At 43.7% G+C, this 22,358-nt stretch overlaps 1 protein-coding gene across 2 annotated transcripts in view; it reads left to right on the forward strand.

Moving 5' to 3' along the window:
• The window catches only part of STIM2 (stromal interaction molecule 2), a 149,540-nt gene that overhangs the window by 104,845 nt on the left and 22,337 nt on the right, over positions 1-22,358 (forward strand). For both annotated transcript variants that reach the window (XM_059721619.1, XM_059721620.1), the window contains exon 3: positions 11,251-11,365. In XM_059721619.1, the coding sequence (XP_059577602.1) occupies positions 11,251-11,365 (115 nt within the window). The remainder of the gene's footprint in view (positions 1-11,250; positions 11,366-22,358) is intronic.

Consider the following 22,358-nt stretch of genomic DNA (forward strand, 5'->3'; position numbering starts at 1 on the left):
CGTGCGCCATGAGTGTTCAGATATTCCCACCAGTGGCTGTGCAGTGATGTCAGCCAGTGCCTTCAGTACCCTCGGATGGAGCTCATCTGGGCCTGCTGACTTAAATGTATCCAGTTCCTCCAAGTGCCTCTGCACCATCTCAGGGTCTATGCTTGGTAGTCTGGTACCCTGCTGCTGCCTCTCTACAATCCCAGTGAGAGGCTTGTCTTGCCCCTTGCTTAGGAACACTGAGGCAAAGAACTCATTGAGGAGTTCCAGTTCAGTTCTCCTGTCCGTCACCAATTGCTTATGCCCATTTAGTAGAGGTCCTATTCTACCCTGGGCCTTCCTTTTACTCCCTATATAGCTGAAAAACAATTTTTTGTTATCCTTAACTTGGGATGCCATCCTCAGCTCCATGGTAGCTTTGGCCTGTCTAACTGCCTCCCTGCAGGCGCGAGCAGAGGAGGTATACTCCTCTTTAGTAATCTCTCCCCGTTTCCACTTTTTATATGCCCCCCTTTTTGCCCGTAGGCTGCTCTGGATTTCTCTTGTCAGCCAGGGAAGCCTCTCGGCCCCTTTTCCCATTTTTCCCTGCATCGGGATCGTCTCCCTCTGTGCTCGAAGGATCATTTCCTTAAGGCACAGCCACCCTTCCTGGGCTCCCATCTCTTCAAAACTCTTACTCTGCAGTGCGTCCTTGACTAAACGCCTGAGTTCATTGGTCTTAAGGTATGCTCTGCCTTACACCTTCAAGAGAATAGAAGTACCCAGTGCTGGGGACTGAAAAGACATTTGTAACTAGAAGAGCCTAAAATACACAATATTTGTCGGTATAGAGTTCAATATACAAGTTTAAAATGCTTACTGATTCTGAAATATTGATAGGTCAATTTATTATGTGTCACAGAGTATCTGCCCTCAGTGAAGAGAATTTTGATAGTAAAAATCTCAAAATGAACTAGTAGTACATGGTGTACAAAGAAAATGAAGGGGAGTTAGTAGCTGCATGCAGGTGCATGCACTTTTAAAACTGTCCATTAATGGGCTTTCACTTGAACCAACAGTTTTTAGAGAGTAAGCCTCTAAGGATTAGAAGGTAATGCTATCTTTGTACACATTTGAGCAATGGTAAATTTAAGCATGTACTTAACTTTTTGCTTTTTGTTTAAATTACGCTTGGAAAACAAGCTAGGGAAAGCTAAATGGCATGTATTAACTTCAGACTATTTAAAATGTGTTAGGAAAAGCGAAATGAAAATTGAGATTTTATTGCTTGCATTGAATAGGAACATTTATAACTATAATTTTATGGTTGTTTTGGACTACTTTGAGAAGGAAGAACCTACAGTATTCAATTTATCAGAAACAAGATACCAGCCCAGATATACTATTTCCGTTGAGGTTTGCTATGCTGCAACTGAGAGCCATAGTGGTTTTGTAGATTATCTTCTTCAAACTAGGATGACCTACCAAAAATGTGCAATGAAATAGCCACAGCCTTTAGAAAAGAAAGGTGAGCTTGTTCCCCTTGTAGAAGATCAGAAAACTTTAAACTTTTGTATGTATTTTGTCTTAATTCCCACTGTAACTTGAATTGAGGACACAGAACCATTTCTGTTGCAAATGTTACCAAATTGGGTGGATTTGCCCACTCTCTAGATCAGGGGTTTTCAACCTTTTGGCAGCCGGATGCAGGGGAGAGGGAGGGGGAGGAGAGGTGGCGTGCAGCTATGACACGGAGCGGCGGCAGTGGTGGGTGGCAGCAGTGGGTGGCCGCGACTGCCACGTGCAAACTCCTCCTTCCCCCGCACCCCTCTCCACGTCTGGCTGGCTGGGCAGCACCTGTGCAGCTTGGCGCCACTGCCCTCTCCCTTCCCCCCACCCCTCCCTTGGGAGGCAGCAGGATGGGGTGGTGGGTGGCAGCGCTTTGGCCCCGCTTGCGTGTACCCCCTTGGGCCTTCCATAATACTCCCGGGGATATGTGTACGACCAGTTGACAACCTCTGCTCTAGAGGGTAGGGCAAGGATCCAGAATGACCTGGATAAACTGGAAAAATGGTTCACAATTAGCCACATAAAATTTAACAAGCGCGTCCTTGGGATGAAAGAATTGCCATCACAAATGCAGACAGTGGAATGACTGGCTAGGCTGCAGTGCTGCAGAGAAGGACCTGGGGGATACAGCAGACTATAGGGGGCCCCTACAATTTTTTGAATGGAGGTGCAGACCCCTTTGGAAATGTTGAATGGAAATCTGAACCCCTTTGAATTGTAAGTGGGGGTATTCACATACTTTTGATCACAGACTCTAAGGGTTCATCTTTTGTGGTGGACCCCTTAGAGTCTGTAGACCTCCAGGGTCCACAGACCACAAGTTGAAAACCACTGTCTAGAGAAGAGAAGACCAAAGGTGGGATTTGATAAGTCTTCAAATACTTGAGGGGCGGTTATAGAAATAGACTCTTCTGTACAGCGATAAAGGACAGGACAAGGAGTGACGGTTTCAAGCTGTAACAGAGGAAATTTAGAGTGGAGATAGGAAGAACTTTCTGACTATGCAGGTTGCCAAGTACTGGAACAGACTCCTTGGAGAAGCTGTGAACTCCTCTCTGTTCCTGGAAATTTTAAAAAGCAAATTAGAGAGAGATCTGGATGAGATGGTTTACTAGGGATGAACCCACCAGCTTCAGGGGGATGGACTAGTGGACCTCATGAGGTCCCATCTAGCCATACTTTCCTATGAATGTAATGGTTTTCCTGAAAAATTACTAAAACTTCAAGCCCTTTATACCATAGTAACTAAAATGTTCTTACCTAGCTTTCTGCTATGGCCTTATTTAAATTGAGAGATTTGTGTGATCTTTTCTTGCCGTTACTTGCCCCTTCTGGATCTACTTTATGTCTAGATCACTTGGCCCCACACCTGTGGCATTTGGTGCCTGGCAGGGTCAGGTGGTTGCAGTGACTCTTGTAAGAGGTGGTAGGAACAGTACATTGTTAGACATTTCTAATGATGACCATGGGTACGGAAGCTTCTACTGGTAGGTCAGCTTCACTCAATGGCAGGAGGAGAGGGACAGATCTCCCTATTCTCTCCTTGCAGAGCCAAGCCTTAAATACTTCATGCTTATTGTGTTTTTGTTGTTCTGGAATCCAGCAAGCTTGTAGTGCTGACTCAGCCTTTAGTTCTGGTTGCTGCCTGAGGGGTGATAGATTTAGTATGTTCAGGCAGACTTGCAGTAGTAGTCTAGATTATGGAAGAGGTCTTGTACGTGTAGATATAAATTCATAGAAATAAATAAATTAGTTAACTTCCTCAGTCCTGATGATTGGGCACTGGTGCTGAAGGAAATGCACTGAAGGTGCACCTGGGCCCGCAGTCAACTAATGCCTGTTATGCTCTTATATATTTTTAAGGTACTTATCACTCTGGTTTCCAACTGCTGAATTTGTTACAGCCATTCTTGCTGCTGCCACCAGAGCATTTTCTCTGAGTGGGAGTCTGTCATTTGCAGTGATAGGGACTAAATGGATCTGGAGAAAAATGTGACATTTTCCCAGTTGGATAGGAGTTCTAAAATTATGACTATTGGTTAAAATAAAGAAGTGTTGCCTCTTCCATGGTATAAGGAATTTCCCAGGGAAATGTGCGTGGGAGTAACTCACTGAGCACAGAAATGCAGAGATCAGTAAAGTTAGGAGTGCACCACTAATTGTGCGTTAGCAACACTGTACAAGTCTGTTTTATTGTAAACACAGGGAGTAAATCAAATTGTAATTAAAGAAACCCCCTCACACATAATATAATTTTCCCCGTTTGTCTACTGCAACCTCCTTCTGTAAAGTCTCTTTAAACCTGAATTTCAGCAAGTGTGAAATAGTATCATTCTTCCTTCTGTAAACATCTCTATTAGCAAGCTGTTCTTTTGTGGAAGTTGATTGAAAATTCTTTTTTTAATTCATTGAACTTTAACTGATGGTGCATGTTTCCTATTTCTATTGTCTTCCCTCTCTTCAGCTAACAGTTTTGCTCCACAGTTTTTACTAAATCCCTTCACCCAATCATTTATCATATTTCAAATAAAAGCTTAGAACACATTACTTCTCCTTGCAGTTACCTTAGATTCCTTCTGCCCTCCTTCCCTTCCACTCCTCAAATTAGAGTTAAATAACCAGAGAAGAATACAAATAAAGTAGTTTGAAGTAAAAGTTTGTATGAAAGAGGCAGTGCAGAATAAAGCTTCAGTTTTATTAGTAATTGGTTTGGGATTAGAGTGCAGCAAACCAAAACTTCCTCTTCTGAGCACTGAAGAAAAAATGACCCGCTGAGGATATCCTGCATATAGTGGTGGCACAAAAATCTCTTCAGTTGTTCTCGCAGCTGTTTAGCTTCAAGTAATACTGGGGCCCATTCTGCCTTGCACAGCTAGGATATGAGAGACTTCTATTTGATTTCTACTGTTCTTTATAAAATAGTGTCCATGACGAGTCCTACCTGGGTTTTATAGCTATGTAATGCTGGATGTGTAATCTCAGTAAATTGAGTAAACTGGTGGTTGCAGAAAGGGACAGTCGATTAAAAAAAAGTAGTTGTATTTTTATAGCATGCTTAATGAGCAGAGATGCCTTTTTAAATTAAAAAAAATTGAAAACATGCATATAATCTCTCTACACCCCTGTTTTTCTAAACAGAAGTTTTTAAACTATTCTTCATATCTGCCCCTCTCTTCTTGATCAATCATACTTTGACAGTAAACTCCTCATAACCTAACAGGCCTGTACTTCAGGTAGCATTTTGTTGCTTTTACGTCAACTGATAATATATTATGGGTGACCCCGAAATTGGATAAGTGGTAGTAAGTGCACACAGACAGAAGTAAGCTACCAAAAGATAAAAGTGAAGGGAGGTGCAGGGAAGTGCATGCTGTAAGACTTGGTGTCAATGTGAAGTCCTTTAACCTCCACAGTAGTATGCTGTGCAGATGGAAAATTGAGCATATCTTTAACAAGCCACACCGTTCACATTTAAGGCAAGCTTACTGTCATCTTCTGTTTAGTAGTGGAACAAATTACATTTTTGTCATAAGTCCTGCACTTGTTTAAAGGAATCCTTGGGTGGGAACTAGAAGGCTGGGAAGGAAGAAGCCCCTAGAAGCATTGCTTTCCAAACTAAGGTGTCAGGGAAAGATAGTTTGATATTTGGGTTCAAAGGCTTGGTCAGTAAAGTTAGGGAAGGTTCAGGCTGAGGCACCTGACCTGAATGCAATTTCAGTTGAGTACTTTCTGCCTCTATAACACTAAAATCAGTAACATGTATATTAATATTTGTTTAAACATTTTTTTGACTTATTTCTAGATATACCACTAAATAGAAAATTTATAGTTACAAATTGAAGTAATTAAGAATTTTGATTTGGGCTTTAGCCAGAACTGTTTAGCACTGTTTTGTGGTGCTTCACTTTTATTGCTGCCCTTAGAAGAAGAAAAAAGTCCTGTGCATGTGGAGTTCAAGGGGAAAGTGGGGAAGTGATGCCAAGGTGACACATCTGTTAAAATGTGAAGGATATCAGGCTCCATTTGCTGAGAATCAGTTGGTGTTAGCTAAATAGAGCTACAAAGATGTGTCTTTTTCATCTGGAAATAGTTGTAACAAAGAATGTCTTATTTCCAGTAGCCCAAGTGAAGAGATGCGGAGGATTGGATGCTAGGAGTGGATTTGGATCCTTCTTGCAGGTTTTATATAAAAGACTAATTTAGCTGTTACACTAGACAAAACTGGTAAAGGATCCAGGCCCTTTTCCAAAACTAGGTGGGCAACCGAGCTGGGGCGTGAGCATCTTCCAGCTGTGACAGCAGGGTGGATACTGCACCCACTCTGCAGCTGGGGAGAAGTAGTGGTAGCAACGTAGGGTCAGCTCCCCTCCAGGTGGAGGCTGCCTTAGCAGGGGCATGAGAGAAGTGGTGCTGCTGCAGCTCCCAATTGCCTGGCCCCAGCATGGGTGCAGGTGAATTTCCCCCCTCACTGCTGACATGCCACCAAAATCATGCATCCTGTGCCAGACTGGAATTGTTCTAGCTGCGTCTTGATAAGGTTGCTATCCCGTGGCTTAGGCAGAGTGGAACTCTAACAGGAGTGACAGGGGTTCTTTCAGGAAATGGTGTCTTGCAAACAAAATGGATTGTGCAACCAAAGGGGTTAGATGGGCAAGAGAAAGAAGTGGCCAGTAATGAACCACTGTAGGCCAATAGTGAACCAAAGATGGTGGCTCTGATTCAATTTGAAACAAATGCGGAAAAACTATGAAGGTCTTGATTGTTCTAGTGTCATAGTTGTCCTGAAGTAAGGTGAGCATCAATGCTTGCTTCTGTCTCCAGCGAGATGCATCAGTTGACTTCAGTTTCACAGGAAGTCCCTTCCTAACTTAGTCCTTTGTCCTGCAACTTGAGATGTTTAGTGGCTATGGTCCACCTTCATTCTGAAGAACACAGTGTGTTGGACCCCCTAGAGATTTTTACTAAATTTTGATAGTCATCTACCTTTATTTTTTTTCCCTCTCATTTCTGTCTTTTAATGTACTTGACATATTTTTGAAGGACCTTGAAGTATTGTGATTGAAACTAAGTGTAGAACAAATGGGCAAACTACATGCAGGCTCCTACTTAATTTAGTTGCATTCTGAAATATAAAGTTTTATATTTTGCAGTAGGCTTCCCATACACTACTGCAAGTTGGATACATTCACTGGTATTTCTGGGCTTGACGTAACAATGTTGATCAAGCATCACTACATAGGAAAGAGTGTAAATACCAGGGCTGATGTGAATACTACATTAAGCAATAGCTAGACTTAATGAAACAGAGTGACCTTTTGTTGCATAGTCAGACATCTTTAGCAATAATTAGCTCTTATCACCTTTATTCTACCTCTTTAGCAAGTTTCTTTAAAGATATATCAAGATTCAAGAAGGGTAACTAATTGCTGGTCTATAAAGCACTTAGTACACTTGTTTTTCCCTCTACTTTCAATCCATCCTGTGGGTTTGCCCTCAGGAAAGGGAAGTGGCATAAATATACATAGAGTGTAGAAGCATGAGGTACACTTTGTTTGGCGTACTCTTGATGAGTAGTTTTTTATCTATAGAGTATATTGCTTATACTTTCCATAGAATCATAGAAAAGGAGGGTTGGAAGGGATCGCCAGAGATCATCTAGTCCAACTCCCCACTAGAGGCAGGGTCATCCCTATCCAAACTTATCTTACCTAAATTCAGTGTGTAACCTCTTAGTAAAACTACATAGTCAACCCTGCTGCTACCACAAGACATAACACCCTAACCTGCCACAGCAGGAAACAACAGCAATTAACATCCTGCTGTTGTGAAGATTGTTAAAACGTTCTTGAGAAATCCAAGGAAGAAGGCCATGCCCCATGCTACAGAGTAGGGCAACTCCTCTGCCCCCCCCCTTCCCCCCCTGCCCCTGGTCAGTATCAATCTGACCATGGGATAACATAGCTTCCTGACCTCAAATATGGTGATTAGTCTGACCCTGAGTGGAGGGGCAAGACGCTCTAGCAAGGAACCTCTAGCTTTAAGTCCTAGCAGTAGCACTGACAGACCCTAGTCAAAATCCCCAGCCTTGGCTATAGCCAACCAACCCCTGATGCCTCTGAGGAAGATCCCCTCCCCACTTTCGCCCCCCACACACCTTATACCCCCCTTCGCCCACACACACCTTATACATGCAGCAGCAAGAGAAAAAAATCCTTCCCAATTCCATATGGCAATTAGCAAAATCCAGAAGCATGGGAAATATCCATAGTAGAACATAAGCATAGCTATGCCTAGATCATCCCCAGCCATTGCTTGTCTACCACCTTCATGAGGACCTCCAATGATAGGGATTCCACAGTTTCCCTAGGCAGTTTGCATTAACCATGAATGAGTTTTCTGAATACCCATTCTAAACCTACTTTGCAAGTTCAAGCCATTGATCTGTCTCCTGTTCTCTACACTAAGACAAAAGGTGTTGTTTGTCCCTCTTCTTTCTGCCAGTCATACAGATACTAGAAGACTGCTATCGTGTCCTCTCAAGCGCCTTTTATGCAAAGTTAACATGCCTAGTTCCTTCATCCTGTCCTCGCATGACTTGCCTTCCAAGCCCATTATCATTTTTGTTGCCTGCCTCTAGACTCTCTCTGACTTCTCCATGTCCTTATAATGTGGAGCCTAAAACTGCACATAGTACTCTAGATCAGGGGTTTCCAAACTGGTACTTGTACCCCAGAGGTACACAAGACATCTCTGGGCGGTATGTGGGAGAAATTGTGTAATTGTGGATTGAATTTTCATTATAACAATTGGCATTTTAGGGGTTTAAAATATAAAATGTATGCTGGTAGGGGTACATGGGCAGCTGGTAAATCTGGAAGGGGGTACGCAATAAGCAAAAGTTTAGGAACCTCTGCTTTAGATAAAGCCTAACCAGTGCTGAGTAGAGGCACTATTGCCTTTCATGTCTTGCAGCTAATGCTTCTGTTGATGCATTCCAAAACTGCATTTGCCTTTTAAGCAGCTGCATCATGCTGCAGACATGTACTGAATCTGTGATCCACTAAGACTCCCAGATCCTTCTCTGTAGTGGTGCCATCCAGCCAGGTTCCAGCCATTTTGTATTTATCTTTTTGATGATTCTTTCTGAGGTATAGTACCTCCTATTTACCAGCACTGAACTTCATCCTGTAAGTTCCAACCCAGCTTTCCAGTCTATCAGGATCTTACTGAATTGTACTCTTGTCCCCCAAGGTTTGGAATAGACTGCCACCAGAGGTGGTTCAAGCACCTACTTTGAATGCCTTCAAGAGACATTTGGATGTCTATCTTGCTGGGATCCTGTGACCCCTGCTGACTTCCTGCCCTTTGGGCAGGGGGCTGGACTCGATGATCTTCCGAGGTCCCTTCTAGCCCTAATGTCTATGAATATCCACAGTCCTTCCCATTTTCATTTTGTGGCATATATCCTGAAGAAGCTCTCTGTCCAGCATCCAGATCATCAATAAATACATTGAGCAGCACTGGGCCCAGAACAGACTCCTGTGTGACTCCACTCAACCTTCTGCTATTCAGACATGGATCCATTTATAATTACCCTTTGCTAGCAGTTACTAAGCTAGTTGTTTATCCCCCTTGTAGTAGGCTTGTCTAGCTCACCCTTCTCCAATCTATATGCGAGACAGTCATGTGGGGTCTTGTCAAAAGCCTTGCTGCAGTCCATTATGTACCCTTCATCTACCCAGCTAGTTTTCTTGTCAGAAGAAGATCAAGTTTGTTTGACACAACTTGTTCTTAGCAAATCCATGCTGGCTGCTTGTGGTTAACCTTTCCTCCAGATGCTTGCAAATGGATTTCCCTATTATATGATCCAGTAACACCCTGAAAATTGAGGTACAAGGCTAACTTTTTTGTAGTTCCCTGGGTCCTCCTTTTTGCCTTTTCAAGTAAGGGCACTACATTGGCCCTTTTCCATTCCTCTTGTACCTTGCCCATCTCCCATGATTTCATGAAGATCATTGCCAAGGACTTGGAGATCTCCACCCATGCCAGTTTCTTCAGTACCTGGAATGAAGCTATCAGACCCTGTTGATTTTTTTAAATTAATTCAAACACATCGAAAGCTCCCTGTTTCCCTTATCTCATCCCTCAGCTTGTCCCCTTCATTATCGAAATAAACCTTATTGGGTGTCTGGTTACAGCTTAACTTTTTTGTGAAGACTGAGGCAAAGTACCTGTTGAGTAGCTCTGCCTTCTTTGCATCTTCTCTTAACAGCACATTCTGACTAGTTAACAGTGGACCTGCAGCTTCCTTAGTTTTTCTTTTCTGAGCAACATGATTACAGAAGCTTTTCTAATCATCATTAACATCCCTGGCCAGGTGTAGTGCACTTTTTTCTTCTGCCTTCCTGATTTTTGTCCCTGTAGGTTCTTGCTTTTTTCTGGCATGCTTCCTTGGTCACCCACCCATCTTTCATTGCCTTCTTGCTTTTCTTTTGCATTGGAGGCATCCTGGAAGCTCCTTTTGAAGCCGCATTGATCTCTTACCATTCTTTTGCTTCCATCATGTCAGAGCAGTTTCTTGTTGGTTTTCTAATACTATGCCCTTTAGAAGCTTCCAGCTCTCCTGGGTGCCTGTATCCTTCAGTTCTCATCCCATGGCATCATGCCTATCATCTCCTTGAATAGGTTGAAATTGGCGTTTTTGAAATCTAGTGTCTTAGGGTGCAGGAAGAAGGGCGGCTTCCAGCTGTAACTCAGAATGATTTGTGCAAAGCGTTCTGAGTTACAATGTTACCCTGGACCAGACAGAAGTTTACTGTTGGTTCCAGGGGGGAGAGGAATCTAACTTCTGGCAGCAGCCTGCAGTCAGGTTCCCATAGCAATGGCCAGGCTTTCTGCCAGTGCTCATTCTTTTCAGAACGGGAGGGGGAAAGGCAGTGGAGGGGTCTCCAGCTAGTGCTGAAGGGTGGAGTGGCTGAATTGCGCCCCCACCTTGGGGCAGGGAGGAGGGGCACTCCAATACACCTGCTCCACCCTCTAGGGGGGACTAAAAAGAACCCAGACTGAACTCCCTCCACTCCTTTTCCCCCCTCCCATCCTGAAAACAGCGACAGACTGGGGGCAGCGCTGACACAAGTTACAGAAGATGCTACATTTTGAAATGTCTTTATTTGATACCTCATGCAGTGAGGGTTCAGATTTTTAACCAATTGGCTGTTTTTTGAAGCTGTCTGCTGCTGTGCACTTATGTTTGGTCACAGCTATAAACTGCTTTCTGTGGTCATATTGGATGAAAATTGTTGCTTCTGTCTGCACCATTAGTTCTGCTGATCTCATGCTTTCTCTGGCACAGGATTATGAATTCTATCATTAATTCCTCCCACATTTCCCATCCCCTTCACAGCCTCTACCATTTCTTCCCTGTTTGTCAGGACAAGATCCAAGATAGATGATCCTCCGGTTATATCTTTAGTTTACCAGCCAGTCTCACAAATGTGATTTTGTTTCTTCACGATTAATTGGCAATGTACATTTTGTAAGAATGGTAAATTCTGTATTGTAGGTTGACTGCTTCTGGGGCTTGCCTAAAGTGTGCCTTTTCACAGAAGCAATAAAGCTATTCTGTCAGATGATCCACTTCCAGATTTACCTGTTAGGAAATTGGTGCTGTTTTCTCATTAATGTCAAAACCTAATATTTGTGCTTTCTTTTCAGTTTATCAGGGAAGATATGAAATATAAGGATGCAACTAATAAACACAGTCATCTGCATAGAGAAGACAAACATATCACGGTTGAGGATCTGTGGAAACGCTGGAAAACCTCTGAAGGTAGGTAAAGTTTTCAAGAGCTGGTTTTCAGGTGGCCTAACCATTTAAAAAAAAAAAAAAAAAAAAAAGCCAAGTAAAGTTGATCTTGAATAAATAGTGCAAATATTGGCATCAAATGACTAGTGGTACTTTGTGGTACCTTTTGTTTACTGGTTAACCTGTATACTTTTTGTTAAATTCTGCTAGTTATGACCCTCATTTTGGACTCCGTTTTATGTAAATGAAACCAGAGAGTTCTAATGTAAGTAAATACTTCAGACAATTTGTACTAGCTTTATTGCATCGTCTATATGTGACTTTCATTGTAAAACTTGGTCTGAGGTTTAAATTAGTCATCTTAAACGGTTTAAACTTTTGTGACCCATTTCCTAATATGGGAAGACAAATGTATTCTCTTTTTGTTCGTTTTTAAATATAATTGGTTTGTGATGTAAAGAACTAACTTAGTGTTTTAAAGTTTCTCTCCATTGAGAGATCAGAGGCCTGGGAGACGAGGCTTATGAATAAAGGCTAAAGAACTAGGGTTACTTAATCTGAAGAAGAGAATGTTGAGAGTGAATTTGATAAACCTTCAAAATACTTGATGGGTTATTAAAGAGAGGGTGAAAAAAGAGTATTCTCTGTGGCTATAGCGGACAGGGCTAGAAGCAACATCCTCAAGCTGCAGCAGAAGAAATTTTAGGTTGGAGATTAGGTGGAAATTTCTGTTATGAGTGTGGTCAAGCATTGGAACAGGCTACGTAGAGAAGTTGTGGAATCTCCATTCTTAGAAATTTTCAAGATCTGGTTAGACAGACAATAGGCTGGGGTGATTTAGCTAAGGATGCTCCTGCCTTGAACAGGGGACTGGACTAGATGACCTTGTGGGGTCTCTCCCAGCCTTACTCTGATGTGATTCTGAGAAATGGCTTCTTTTTTTTTTTCAAGATTTGAGTAAAAAGATAGATATTTTAGATCAATAAGCAGTCAAGAGCAATACACAAGCATTATGCTATTAGCATTGAAGTGTATTTATGCACGTGTGTACACACACATCGTAAGACGTTGCAGCGTTCCATAATTCCCGATTTTTAATTTAAATTTGACTGTAAAAGCTACTTCAGATTTTTCCTCATCTTTATGCTCTTCTTGAAGAAAAATAGTTGTTTTTCTTAAGTGTCCATATCCAAACAGTCAGGTATGTAACCTTAACTGGTTTTCTTGGATTTGTACTTTGTGATAAATGTAACATCTTAATAATTTGTTTTGCCCTTAATTATTTATATTTCACTCAGTATTAACTGTGTGCGCCTCTGTGTACATGCACATGCCCTGTCATAATTAATGCTGCCACTGCTCTCCTGTCGCTGAATTTTTGGACCTATTTGGAGCTCCTCAAACTGGATGCCATGGCCCTGTGGGATGGATTGGGCTAGTCTGAGGCCCCAGACCCAATGCACAGAGTTGGTTTGTAGCCTTGGACATGTCATGCAGCCCACAGGGGCAGTTTGCAAGTCAAATGTGGCACACAGAGGCAGTTTGTGGGCCTTATTCAGGGCATACACTGGAGAGGTTGAGCACTGCTGCTATAGGGTCCCTGTCAACATGGGTGTAGTGGTGGAGTGAAGTACTCTGCCACAGGATAGTACTAGTATCTGCCACTGCTATGCTGAGGCAGAGTTAATTAGTTTACTCTTGCCGAATAGCTCTGCTAGATGCTGATGTTGTACTGGAGGAGCTAATTAGTCAACTCTTCAGTAAACATGTCATGTCGTCCCCCTCAGGGAGTTGAAACACTTAGGCCTAGAACTCATAAGCATGTGGATCAGAGTTGCTGAATGATGTCTAATCCTATTGGAACCACATTCTTTTAGCTAGTGGCAGATGGAGGTGGGCATTCTTTACCACAATAGCCAACTTTGCTGGGGAATGTGACCTTGAAACTATGAATTAAAGTAGTGTTCTATTTTTGTAAATATGAGTTCTCATCTGTATTGCTTTAGTTCTTCTCTTCTCTGTTGAAAGGAAAACATGACTTCAAGTTTGGAGTTTTCTTCATCAGTGGATAAAGATGGGGGCTGGCTACATATCACTATTTATGATGGGCTGTCTTATTTTGGGTTAGCATTGCACAACAGATGTTCTTTCAGCAACTGGGAATAACTGCATACCATAAAGAGATGTTATGGTTCCATTGCACATTCTTGATCATTGGCAATCTCAGGTTTTAAATATCCAGACAGTGGAAATGCGTGCACGCCAAGCATGGTTGCGGATGCATTACATAACATTGAATTCCATTCCAGATGGGACTAGTACAGTCTCGTAAACCCTTCTTTCTCTGGAAGAGGAAATGGCTATACTTTGTAATATTAAACTATTGAATGTATGAGATCAGAGTTGCTTAAGTCTTTCATTACTCAGTTTAGTTTCCTTTGTGTTCTTGGTATTGGGATGTATAGTAGTGGCAGTTACATCTTTTATACTGGTGTTTTCTTCTGGCACCACTGTTCAAATTCTACTAGAAGTCCTGTTGTGTTTACTTTTACAAGGTAATACTATACCGTGTCACGTCTGCTTCTCTGCGCACTTCGTGATTCAAAAGTGAATTGTTCTGAGTGCTTTTGACCTAGTGTCCTGGTCTTATTCCTTTCTTCCTACCGAGTAGCACCATCCAGCTTACACTTTTGTCCGAAAAGGAATCAGGTTGGACTGGAAACACTGATGTTAATGGCACAGAAGCATTTTGTATTGCTGCTAAGAAAATTGCTGCCTCATGCAGTAAATTGATGTGAGCCAAGATATGTAAAGAAGCAAAAAATGACGAAGGCGGCAGTGTTAATTCATCCTACAGTCACCATTGTCAACCATGTTGGCATGTGGCATCCTAACAAGTGATTAGGATTGGTCTGCATCTTTTTCATATGATCATACGATTACTACCTCTTAACAATACCCCTCTTCCTCTCTTCCCACCTGTTAGGTATGTCAGCATCATAGCTATGGCCAAAGATAGGATTCAAAAAGGAGTTGGCATGATCTGGGAGCTAGAGCACTGTATTGGGAGTTGAGTACTTAATGAGTTCTGCCTCCTCCTTGCTTGCTGTTTGGTTCTAGGCAGGTTGCTTAACCTTTTTGCCCCATTTTCCTCATTTTATTGTATGCACAGAGTTTCATTCAGTTCTGTGAGCCCTGGTCTAATTCCTTATAGAAATTGCCTTTCAAATATAAATGTTTACCAGCTGTTAAAAGATTAAATGAAAAATCACACTATTTCTCTAGGCTTTGAAATAGGGAACACCATAGTGATATGATAACTGTCCATGAATTTTGAAATTAATAATAACATCTATATTATGGCTTTAGGACAGAACTGGGTATATCACTTATCAGTTGCATAGCCGACTGCAGTGTGTTTGGCCTTTTCTTGAGGCTGTCATTTTTAAGAAGCATGGAAAACAGTGAGAGGTGTTACAATGAATATCTGTCTTGGGTACAATATTTCATATATGTTTGGGGCATTGTTAATAGGGCATTAATAATGGATGTTTTAGGAGGAGGGGTTGGTTTGTTAGAAAAGCTTTGTGGAAAATTTGCTCAGTTCTAGAGTGGGGCTTACAGGAGATCATGTTTGTAAGCTGAGCAAGAGGCTCTTCAAGGAAAGGGGTGTTTCCTCAGCTAGAAAAGCTGATTTTTAGCACTTGAGTTGAGAATTCTTCTGATGCAGAATTAGTTGCCATGAATCCCGGAGTGGGTAATCCTTGGAAAATCTCCAACGGATTCCACAGAAAATTAATTCTGTGGTAAATAGAGCCCGCAGTGTTTTACTGATTAATAAGCTCCTTTTGTGCAACTTTACTTTAACTTTCCTTAAGTTGCTTGGCATGATGGATAGCTATGTAACCTGATTTGAATTTTTGTGTTGGACTGCTTAAAAGGTTGCTTCTAAGAAAATAAACTTTATGACCCTCTAATAAATAGCTAAAGCAGCTATAAAGAAAACACTTTCTCGTTTACAGTAGACATGCCTATGGAAGATGACTACAGAAAATTAATTTTCAAGGGAGGAAAACCCCATAAGATCATTCCCCACAACTACTCCACCCCTTCTTAAGGTCACCTGGAGACGGACAGAAAACATCTTGTTTCATTTTCAATGCTGGAGCTGTACTTGGCGCTCTCTAGTAGATGGCAGGTGCCACCACCGCGTTGTCTGAGCATGTGCACACCCATGTAGTTCTGATGGCTCTACCACAACCTCTGGTGCCAGACTGCAAAGTGCACCCTGGAAGGCACCGGTTGTTGAATGAACTAGGGCAGCTGGATGAAGGCATAGGTAATTTCTTTAGCTGGCTTTTGAGCAGTGATGAGTCTTACTCTATTCAGCAGAGGTAGAATATGTTGATTATTCACACAGTGTTGGAGGTTTATGACACCACGCAGAGACTTTGAATGTGATTGCACTCAAATTTGGGCCAACAGAACTGGCACTTTTAGTTTGGCCATTTTAAGCGGTTTTTTAATCCATCAAATCTGAGTAATTTTATCAACCAACTTAATTTTAAAACTTCTGTTAGTTAACCTTGTTGTCACATTAAGCATTGGTTTATCCATTAGATCAGGGTTATCACATTTATCAGGTACCACAGGCTGAATGAGTGGCATCGGGATGGTCTGTCTGCAGGCCAGATTGGGCCTACACACTGGGGCCAGTTTGGGGCGTGTGCAGCATGCAGGGCCAGTCCAGGGCAGTCTTGGTTCAGGGCTGGGGCTGGGCATTGGTTTTGTTTACTGGTAACCTTGGTTTTGATTGGAGATGAGAGAAGCATACCAGCAATGCAGTATGAGTACAGAATTAAGAGTAGAGTTAAAGAATCTCATAGCATGATCAGATCACAGGTTGCAAACCTTCTTCCAAATTCTGCCTTGGTGCTTTGAGTATACAGTACCTGCTACAGTTACCATTTATCTAATCAAAAGACAAATGTTATAGCTCTTTAGCCTGGAAAAGTGCAGGCTCAGGGGTGATCTGGTGGCCACCTATAAGTTTATCAGGGGTGACCACCAGTATCTGGGGGAACGTTTGTTCACCAGAGCGCCCCAAGGGATGACGAGGTCGAACAGTTATAAACTACTGCAAGATCGTTTCAGGCTGGACATGAGGAAGAATTTCTTTACTGTCCGAGCCCCCAAGGTCTGGAATAGCCTGCCACCGGAGGTGGTTCAAGCACCTACATTGAACACCTTCAAGAGAAAATTGGATGCTTATCTTGCTGGGATCCTATGACCCCTGCTGACTTCCTGCCCCTCGGGCAGGGGGCTGGACTCAATGATCTTCCGAGGTCCCTTCCAGCCCTTATGTCTATGAAATCTATGAAATCATTTAGTCTCTGAAGCATTTAGATATTCTGTTCTAGAATTCAGTAGATATTCTATTAGACACAATTTCTCAAAAATACTGTACTGTAGTGGTGAGGCCTGAACTACATAAAAATGAAAAGGTTGCATTTGCATGTTACCTTGTTTTATTTGCCAAGTCTCAAATTATTTCTTTGAAACTTTGCCCATGCATACGTTAAAATATTTTACAGAGAAAGCATAAAACCAAACAATTGTAAAATTTGTCTGGACCCAAAGTCAGAGTTTGTTTGCATTCATTTGCTGTATTTCCCTCCTATATTCTTTTGCCTGTGATCAACAGGTGTAGTGCTTTTTTAACTATAAATCTTGTAGGACTTTTACATGGAATTCAAAAGGTGAACAGTTCAGGCACATAATGGCTGGCATCATGCTTATGCTAAGAGGTATTTAATAAACAGAGCAGTACATTCTGTGCTGGCTGGCTGGCTGGCTTGCTTTTTTTTTTTTTTTTTTTGAATGGATTTAAACAATTGCTTCATAAAATGTCCTTTGAAGTAGCCTAGTGTTGAGGTGATGAATGTTGTATAGAAAGTTTGTATCAAGAGGAGGTTACTAGTTCCCACTCATGCTTTGACTGCTATTGCTGCCTGATCAAATGGCATGCATTTTTGCTGACCATCATTGCTCAGGAATCATAAGGCTTTACCTTTCTTTTTTAATGGTTAGGATGCACCTAATGGTAAATTTGATGCATTTATAGAGAACAAGAAAATATTGAGAATTGGAAATGCCCATCATACTCATCACTGAAGCTCTTTCCCCGTATTTTAATTGATGAATAATTTTTAAATGGCCCCCTTCCCCCTCCCACTACAAGTTCAAACTACGAATGAAACCCCTGGAACAGCTGTCTTGCAACAGGCCCAAAAAGGGATATACTGCTAATGTTCTAGTATGTGAGCGAGAAAATCTAAAGGTTTTAAAGAGTACTGAGTTGCCTTCAATAGTTCAACCATCCCTGCTCATTGCAAATTCCGTAACTGAGCATAGGAGCCTGGAGTGTAAATATCATTTTAAAGTAGTCAGATTTAAAGCCAACCAGATTAGTTAACCAGCTCAAGAGAAGCTGTTTAATGATTGACTTGGGCATTCTGTACTGGCTTTACTGTTTGCTCTTTTTTATTTTATTTTGGTAGATATATTTTAAGTAAATGCATCAAGGAGGGTTCTTTTGTGCTTGATATTCAGGGATCCTGGTTTTCTCTGATAAAAAAAAAAATCCAAAATCTCTGCTCAAAAACGCAAAATACGTGATTAAAATTAAAGCCCTCCTCACAGCCCTGGCTCTGCTGGTGCACCCACAGCCCCCACAGCCTTTCTGGTGCCACTTGCCCCCCCACCCACAGCCTCTGCTCCCCCAGCCCTGCTCAAAGAGGACCCAGCTGCCAAGGCTCTAGACCCGGGTCCACAGCCCCCTGCCTCCTCTCCCCTCTGCTGTGGGCTTGGGAGGGCCAGCTCCGGCAAGATCTCTGCACTGCCCCGCTGTTCCCAGCTGCACTGGGCCGTGCCTGCTGGGGTTTGGAGGCCCAGGAGGAGGGAAGCAGGGCATGAGCCCGAGCCCGCAGCCTGTGTCTGCACCTGCCCTGGGTACAGATCTGCGGGGTGTGGGTCTCCCTTGCCCCCAGGAGCGTGCATGGCAGTGGGGAGCCGGCCCTCACCCTCCCCCAGACAAGCCACCCGCGGCCCTGTCCTGCTCCCCGCTGGGGCCCTGCACCCACGCGTTGCAGCCCCAAGCCCTGCCTGGCTGGGCAGTAGCCTCAGCCCTGCCCAGCTCTCTCTCCTCCCCACCACCCCCTGCCACTTACCTGCTAGAGCTGCTCTGCAGGCTGCCTGGGACCATGTGAATGTCCATGCACGTGGTGTCCCCGTCTCTCTGCCTTCCTTCCGCTCCCTCCCAGGTCCCCACAGGCTGGACTCTGCCAGCCTGCAGGAAGCTCATTTCAAAATGACAAAATCCACCAGTTTCTCTTGTAAAACAAGAAATCCGCATTTACCTCTTGGTAAAAGTTTAACATCTGTGGTTTACTCCATTTTTCCATGGGAAATGGAAAACCCGGATCCCTGGTGATATTTTTCTATGCTTCTAATAACAAAAAAAAAAAAAAAAAGACTAAAATGGAGTTTAAGGTTCTGCACTCATTGATTTATTTACCGTGTGTTCAGTATACAAATACCTTTTAACTAGGACCTTGCAAATTGGAACCTCTTGTCAATTGAACATGTTTTGATAAGGAAATTGCTAAAACATGATTTAAACTTCACAATACCTTGACAATACAAAGGAACTTTGTAGTGTCAAATAAGAAACAGAGGTTAACAGGGTCTAAAGTGAATTAGCAGCTGGGGCAGGAAAAGGAGCATTGCTGACTCTTATTTTTATCAGTCTGCTCACTAGTAATATGGAAGCCTTGAAAACGGTTGGATTTCACTGGGCATGTCTACATGTGCAATTAATATCCACGAATAAATGCTGGAGTGTATTGGCAGCCTGATCCAGGGGGTCAGCCTGCCAGCCCTGAGCTCCTCTGATTGGGCTCCACGTGCTGCGGATCAGCTGGCTGAGGAACAAACAGCCGCCATGCTGAAGTACCCTTGTGCCTCAGCCCAGCCCCCTTGCAGCACATGGAGCCCAGATGGAGGAGCCCTGGGCTGGCAGGGGATCTAGGGGGGTCAGCCTTTGCATATATCAAATTTATACCTAATGACCTATCTCATCTGAATGAACTAATGCGTGTGTGTGTGTGTATGCGCGCGTGTGTACACGCGTGTGTGTGTACACACACACACACACACACACACACACATACATATATATTAGTGTGTGTGTGTCTTTAACAAACATTCCTACAGGAAACTTCTAGATTCCTGAAACCTCATTTTTTTTCTCATTGAGTGTTAATATGCCTTGGTGCCGTCACTTCTAGTTATGGCCAAATGCCTTGTTTTTTAATAAAAACATTTTCTGTAGCTTTTATGCATGTTGGCTGAACTGGAACATATTGGAATATATTGGGGACAAACTATTCATTTTAACAGGTATGATAAGCCCAGGTAAGCATCAGTGTCCTGGGAGTAGGGGGCCACAACTGTCCTGGGAGTGGGAGGGAGGCATGTATACCCTCAGGAGGCCTCAGGTGCCTCTACACTAATGCACATAGTATGGGGAGTAAGCAGGAGGAACTGTGCCTCCTGATTGCGAGTAAGAACCCAGACTTAGTAGGGCTCACAGAAACCTGGTGGGACCCTACCTACGACTGGGCAACGGGCCTTCGGGGATACACCCTATATAAAAGAGACAGGACAGAGACACCCTATATAAAAGAGACAGGACAGAGAGGAAAGGTGGGTAGGGTTGTGCTCTATGTCAAAGAGCACCTCACATCATCAAGGATTAGCTTCGGGTTAGAGGAAGGTCGGGCAGAGACACTATGGGTCAAACTACAAAGGGGGGTGTGGCGAAAGGGACCTTATGGTGGGTGTCTACTACAGACCACACAACCAGGGGGAAGAGCTGGACCAAGACTTCTCTAGTCAGCTTACGGAGGTTAGGTCAAGGGATGTTATTGTCATGGGTGACCTAAACTACCCAGACATTTTCTGGGAGGAACAGACAGCCAAGTCTGACCACTCAAGTAGGTTCCTGGCTTTATTACATTGCCTTCACCTTATCCAGAAAGTGCACAGCCCCACTAGGGGTAACGCCTTGCTGGACCTGACCCTGGCCCTGGGGGATGACCTGGTGAGGGGACTGCAGGTCCTTGACCACCTGGGCAATAGCGATCATCATCTGCTGGATTTCACTATCCAACGCAGGGTGTCAAGGACTTACACCAAGGCTTAAGCCCTTGACTTGAGAAGGGCCAACTTCAGTGAGCTTAGGAGACTAGTGGGGGAAGCACTGAGGGCCCAGAAGGTAGAGGAGATGGGAGTCCACCAGGGTTGGTTGTACCTTAAGGGGGCGATCCTCCAGGCCCAAAGGACAACAGTCCCTGAGAGTAGCAAGGTGGGTAAGAGTGCTCAGAAACCCCCTTGGCTCAGCAAGGGCATTCAGGAATGCCTGAGGACTAAAAGGGGGGTGTACAACCAGTGTAAGAGAGGAGCTATCACCAAGGAGGAGTACTCCTCCTTGGCCCGTGAGTGTAGGAGGTGTATTAGGAAGGCCAAGGTAGAGATGGAACTCAGGCTAGTGTCCAGGATTAAGGACAACAAAAAGTCCTTTTTCAAGTACGTTGGGAGCAAGAAGAGGGCACCAGGCAATGTAGGGCCCCTGCAAGACACAAATGGTAATCTTGTGGCTATGCCAGACAAGAAAGCTGATATTTTTAACAGTTTCTTTGCCTCTGTTTTCTTGAACAGGGACCGGGACATCCCACCTACCAGAGGTAGGGACAGTCTCGGGGATAGCTCTGTCAGGCCTTCAGTCAGTGCAGATGTAGTTAGGGATCTTCTGGAAGGGCTAGACATTTTTAAATCTGCAGGTCCAGATGCCTTCCACCCAAGGGTGTTGAGGGAGCTGGCAGGGGTCATCGCAGAGCCCTTGGCCCGGCTGTATGAGCATTCGTGGTCATCTGGCCAGGTGCTGTGGGATTGGAAACTGGCTAATGTGGTCCCAATTTTCAAGAAAGGGAGGAAGGAGGACCCAAGCAACTATAGGCCTGTAAGCCTCACCTCGGTGCTCAGGAAGATCTTGGAGAGAATCATCAAGGAGCACATCTGTGGGTGGCCTGCAGGGGAGATCATGCTCAGGGGCAATCAGCATGGGTTCATCAAAGGCAGGTCCTGCCTGACCAACTTGATTGCCATTTATGACCAAGTAACTAAATCTTTGGATGATGGTGTCTCCGTGGATGTAGTCTTTCTAGACTTTAAGAAGGCCTTTGACACTGTCTCTCACCCCATCCTCATCAATAAATTAAGTGACTGTGGCATTAATGCCTACAGAGTTGGATGGGTAAAAAATTGGCTGATGGGGTGCACCCAAAGTGTAGTGGTGGTCGGGTTGTACTCAACCTGGCGAGATGTGAGCAGTGGGGTCACCCAGGGCTCGGTCCTCAGGCCTGCACTGTTTAATATCTTCATCAGCGACCTGGACGAGGGGGTGGAAGGCGCGCTGTCCAAGTTTGCTGATGACACTAAGATGTGGGGCAAGGTGGACACACTTGAAGGGAGAGAGAGGCTGGAACTAAATTTAGACAGACTACAAAAGTGGGCAGACGAGAATAGGATGGGGTTCAACGTAGACAAATGCAGGGTGCTGCACCTTGGGAGAAGGAATCCACAGCATACATACAGGCTGGGGAGTTTCCTTCTTGAAAGCACAGAGGTGGAAAGGGATCTTGGAGTCATTATTGACTCCAAGAGGAACATGAGCTACCAATGGCATACCGCAGCCAGCAAGGCCAGCCATACCTTGTCATGCATCCAAAGATGCATCTCAAGCTGGTCCAGAGAGGTGATACACCCCCTCTATGCAACTTTCGTCAGGCCGCAGTTGGAGTACTGCGTCCAGTACTGGGCACTGTACTTCAAAAGGGATGTGGTCAGCCTGGAGAGGGTTCAGAGGAGGGCCACCTGCTTGGTGAGAGGGCAGCAG

Source organism: Alligator mississippiensis, chromosome 2 (assembly GCF_030867095.1).
Source record: "Alligator mississippiensis isolate rAllMis1 chromosome 2, rAllMis1, whole genome shotgun sequence".
Taxonomy (NCBI): domain Eukaryota; kingdom Metazoa; phylum Chordata; order Crocodylia; family Alligatoridae; genus Alligator; species Alligator mississippiensis.